This window comes from Elephantulus edwardii, unplaced genomic scaffold (genome assembly GCF_000299155.1).
Source record: "Elephantulus edwardii isolate Elephantulus edwardi_28Jun2011 unplaced genomic scaffold, EleEdw1.0 scaffold00136, whole genome shotgun sequence".
NCBI lineage: Eukaryota > Metazoa > Chordata > Mammalia > Macroscelidea > Macroscelididae > Elephantulus > Elephantulus edwardii.
In genome coordinates, this window is record NW_006399886.1 from 779,683 (window position 1) to 784,142 (window position 4,460).

The 4,460-nt window shown below is 41.2% G+C and overlaps 1 protein-coding gene across 1 annotated transcript in view; it reads left to right on the forward strand.

Moving 5' to 3' along the window:
• Positions 1-503: 503 nt before the first annotated feature.
• LOC102865708 (chromosome unknown open reading frame, human C3orf38) overlaps positions 504-4,460 on the forward strand; it is an 8,615-nt gene continuing 4,658 nt past the window's right edge. Inside the window, exon 1 of the mRNA XM_006894144.1 lies at positions 504-630. Coding sequence (XP_006894206.1) covers positions 504-630 — 127 coding nt within the window. The remainder of the gene's footprint in view (positions 631-4,460) is intronic.

Here is a 4,460-nt window from a genome sequence, read left to right on the forward strand (position 1 = left end):
GAGATGTAATCGAACCGTCACTTCTCCAATTCAAACGTGGTAACAGGAAATTCAAGCGCTTCCTGTAGCAGGTACAGCTGACTAGAAGGCGCTGTCCCCAATTGTTCTCCCCGCGGAATCAGGGGACCACGCAGGTTCCTAAGCTTAATCACTTTTTGCGCCCTTACACTTGCACAGCCCTCAGAGATGCTATAGGAAGATGTCTCAAGATGAAACATTCGTTTCCTGCAACAAATTGCTTTGTGGGAATTCCGAGTTCTCTTTATAAAAGTTAACTTTTGATACGTGGGACTTTGCTCTATCTGTGCCAGGGATGATATGCCGGAACGTCAAATCAAGGTTCCGGGTTGCAGAGTGACGTCTTTTTTTGGACACTTCCGCTCAAAATACCCGGAGGCTTTTTGAAGGCGGACCAGCTAAAAAGGCACCTCCTGAGTGTGTTGCCGTAATGAGTAGGGGTGACGCTATTGGCGTCACTCTCTATCCCCTTCTTGGGGTTTAAGATGTCGGGCCTCAGTCAGCCAGAGATAGAGGGCTGTCGTAATCTGCTCGGCCTTTTGGACAACAATGAGATCATGTCCCTATGCGACACTGTCACCAACCGACTGGTGCAGCCCGAGGACCGCCAAGGTAAGGGCGTGCCCTTCTCCCCTAGAGTTGAAGCCCCCTTTCCTCAGGTCCTACAACTGCGTCGAGGAAATTGGGTTTGATGCAGTTTGAAATCTTGGCTGTGCTCTGTCTCGCCCCCAACTTGTTTACGAATGCGTTCGAGATCCTTGAGAAAACTCAGACTTCTGTGGGACCGCTGCTCTTGTAGAAAAGATGGAACAGACGACGCATTGCTACTTTATTATCATTATAATATATTTTTCTATTTTATATTAATATTATTACTATTAATTTTGGAGCAAATGTTGCTTTTTTCTGAGGATTCAGATTACGTGAATAGCAGTTTTTTTAAAAATTGCCACGGAACCAGCTGATCGTTGGTGACAAACCCCCTGAGTAGAGTCAGCTGCTACTCTAGTGTCCTTATTTTTTTTTCCATTTCAAAGCTTGAGGAAAAGATATTACCAACGCTTTCAGGTAAAAACAACCACTATAATGAAAGTAATAGGCAGTTTGAATTTATGATTCCTTTGAATCTGAAATTTTGAGGCCATTATCTTACTTTGAAAACCAAATGCTTGAGTGCAATACACTCTGCCAGTGGATAGATTCCTACTCTATCAAACCCACACCAGAATTAGGAAACTAAATAGAAGGTGACTGCTAATCATGCTCCCGAAAATGCCTGGTACATTCGAACAGCTTGAGAGGCCTAGCATTTTGGTTAGCAGCCCCAGCTTGCATGGGGCTATGCCATTAAAACTCCTTAATTCTAAAAACAAATTAGTTACTTAATTGTAGTAACTCAGTAAAGAACAAGATGAAAACCCAAACACATTGCCATGGAATGGAACCGACTCAGAGCTGATTCTCCATTGTATTCCCAAAACTGTAATTTTCATGAGAGATCTCATTTTCCTCTTGCAGTTACTGATGGATTCATTGCTAATAAAGGGTGGCCCTTGAGTTAGCAGCGAAGCTCCCTAAGGCCAAGCCCACCAAAGACTCCTTAACTAGTCCATATAAAAATGTGGCAAGTAGTTTAAACAGTTGTATTATTATTATATTAATTACTTCATTATATTGGTTAATTGAATTTTGCTATGTAATGCTGCAGAAGGTCAAGGACCGCAGTCTTTAATATGGAATGAAGCTCAACATCAAGAAGACAAAGATTCTCACCACTGGGCCAATTGGCAGCATCAGTGTGGATGGTGAAGAGATTGAGATAGTTAACAGTTTTAGTGTACTTGGTTCCACAGTCAATGCTCTTGGTGACAGGAGCCAGGAAATCAGGAGACAAGTTGCATTGGAAAGTCAGCTGTGAGGGATCTCTCAAGAATACTGAAGAGCAACAGTGTCAGGCTGGAGACTAAGGTGTGCCTGATTCAGGCTATATAGTCTTTGCTATTACGTGCTATGCATCGGATAGTTGGACAGAGACTAGGGATGATAGAGAATTGATGCCTTTGAGCAGTGGTGCTGGAGAAGAGTGTTGAATATACCATGGACATGCTCCTTGGAGTCAAGGATTCGGAAGCTTCGTCTGACATACTTTGCATGTTGCAAGGAGGGACTGGTCCTTGGAGAGGGACGGCGCTGGAGAGGAAGACCCTCGTTGAGATGGATCGATTCTGTGAGTAGAGTGGTGGGAATGAGTGTGTTTGAGATGGTGAGATTGGCCGGGATAGAATGGCGTTTATGGCTCTTGTACATAGGGTCGCTATGAGTTGCAAGCGACTCGATGGCACATAACAACAACAATGTAATGTGAAAATTCCAGACCCCTATACATGCACTCAATTTGCGTTATGCAGATGACACAACCTTAGTCATAGAAGAAACCGGAAAGTTGAAGTGCTTGCTGCAGAATGTCAAAGACTGCGGCCTTCAATATGGATTGCATCTCAACATCAAGAAAACAAAGATTCTAGCGACCAGGTCAGTAGGACGTAGTATGATAGATGGGGAAAGGATTGAAGTGGTTAATGATTTCATCTTACTTGGATCCACAATCAGTATTCTTGGCACCAGCAGTCAGGGGATCAAAATATGAGTTGCATTGGGAAAATCTGCTGTAAAGAATCTCGTCAGAGTGCTAAAGAGCAACAAGACTAAGCTGTGCCCGGTCCAGGCCATGGTCTTCTCAATTGCTTGCTATGCATATGAGAGCTGAACAGTGAGTAAGTATTTCAGAAGAATTGATGCCTTTGAATTGTGGTGCTGGGGAAGAATATTGAACACATCATGGACTGCCAAGAGACGAAACAAATTTGTCTTTGAGAAGATGAAACAATTTACTCCTTGAAGGCAAGGATTTTGAAGCTCTGTCTTGCGTACTTCTAGCATGTTCCTGGGGGGGACCACTCCTTGGAGAAGGACATCATGCTTAGAGGACTAAAAGGTCAACATAGGAGAGAAAGGCCCTGGAAGAGATGTATTGACACTGAGTGTGGCAGTGGGGTCAGGTGTGTTAGAGATGATGAAGTTGGTTCAGGAGAGGGAAAAATGCAGAACAATTACAACGTATTAACAACATATGTGCAAGCAAATCTATCTTTAAAAAAGTGCACCCAAAATGCTCCTTACAGGAATGATGATGAAACTCTTTTGGGCATATTGTCAGGAAGGACCAGCCTTCTGGTTAGGAGTTGTATTGACAACCCAGAGGCAAGCAGTTGGAATCCACCAGCTGCTCCATGGTGGGGAGAAAGATGGGCAATCCCTTAGGAGATTTACAGCCTCTCAGAACCCACTGTAGGTTATCAGTTGGTTCTGACTTGAAAATACATACCAACAAACATGATAACAACAACAGATATGATCTGGAAGCATTAGTGGCTTAGTCTATAGAATGTTGAGCTGCACACTGAAAGTGCTACCTCTCTGTTGGCTTGAAACTTCCAGCCACTTTACAGGAGAATGATGGGCAGCCTCTTCTCTTTTGATTTAGAAACTCTGAAAACCTGGTGGAGGGTCAGCTCAGTCTCTTCCAACTTGAGGGTAATGAATATGAAGGCTTTTTGGTGGTGGTTTTGTATTTTTTATATGTACTCGGAGACTTTCATCAGAGTATTGAAAGGAATAATGTCTCTTGAAGACTTGGTTTTACAAAAAGAATAGAACAACAGTGAAAATAATAAAGCTAAATATATTGGCATAGTTGAATCTCAGACATTAAGTGAAAAACTGATTATATATTGATGTGTTCAATTTGTGTGACATTCTACACTATAAAGAAAAAGAAATGAATGGTAAAAACATTGAGAATAGTAGCAGTTTGTGAGGTAGATGAGAAAAAAAGGGAGAAATTAGGACCATATAAAGGATCTCAACATACTAGGAATTTCTTAAATCCTTGAGCTAAGTGAAAGTGATGTGGGGTTCATTCTGCATATGCAGCTTATGTTAAAATGTAATATTTGAAATTAACAAAACGTCCTAAAAAAAAAACCCAAAAAGAAAAGTCCTGATTCTGGCTCCAAGTTTTATTATCTATAGATTGGATTAAAAAGTTTACACCTGCAACACTGTAATTTATGTTTATAGGAAATGTATGTGAATTTAAGCTGAGTTGCTTTTATAAGAGAAACATTTTTTTGGCCCAGTTTTTTTCCTTAAAACATACAAAATTTTAAAAGAAAATGCTAAAATTTTACTGTCTATGTAAAGTGAAAAAAGAAGGTGTTTTAGGGAAGTTTAAAATAGATAGGAACTTTTGTTTTTAGCTGCTGTCAAGTTGAGTATGACTCAGTGACCCTATGAATAACAGCTCAAAACCTTGTCTTCATTATCTGCGACATAAATCAGTCAAGCCCATTCTGTCAATTCTTGTCTTCCCTTCTCCCCCC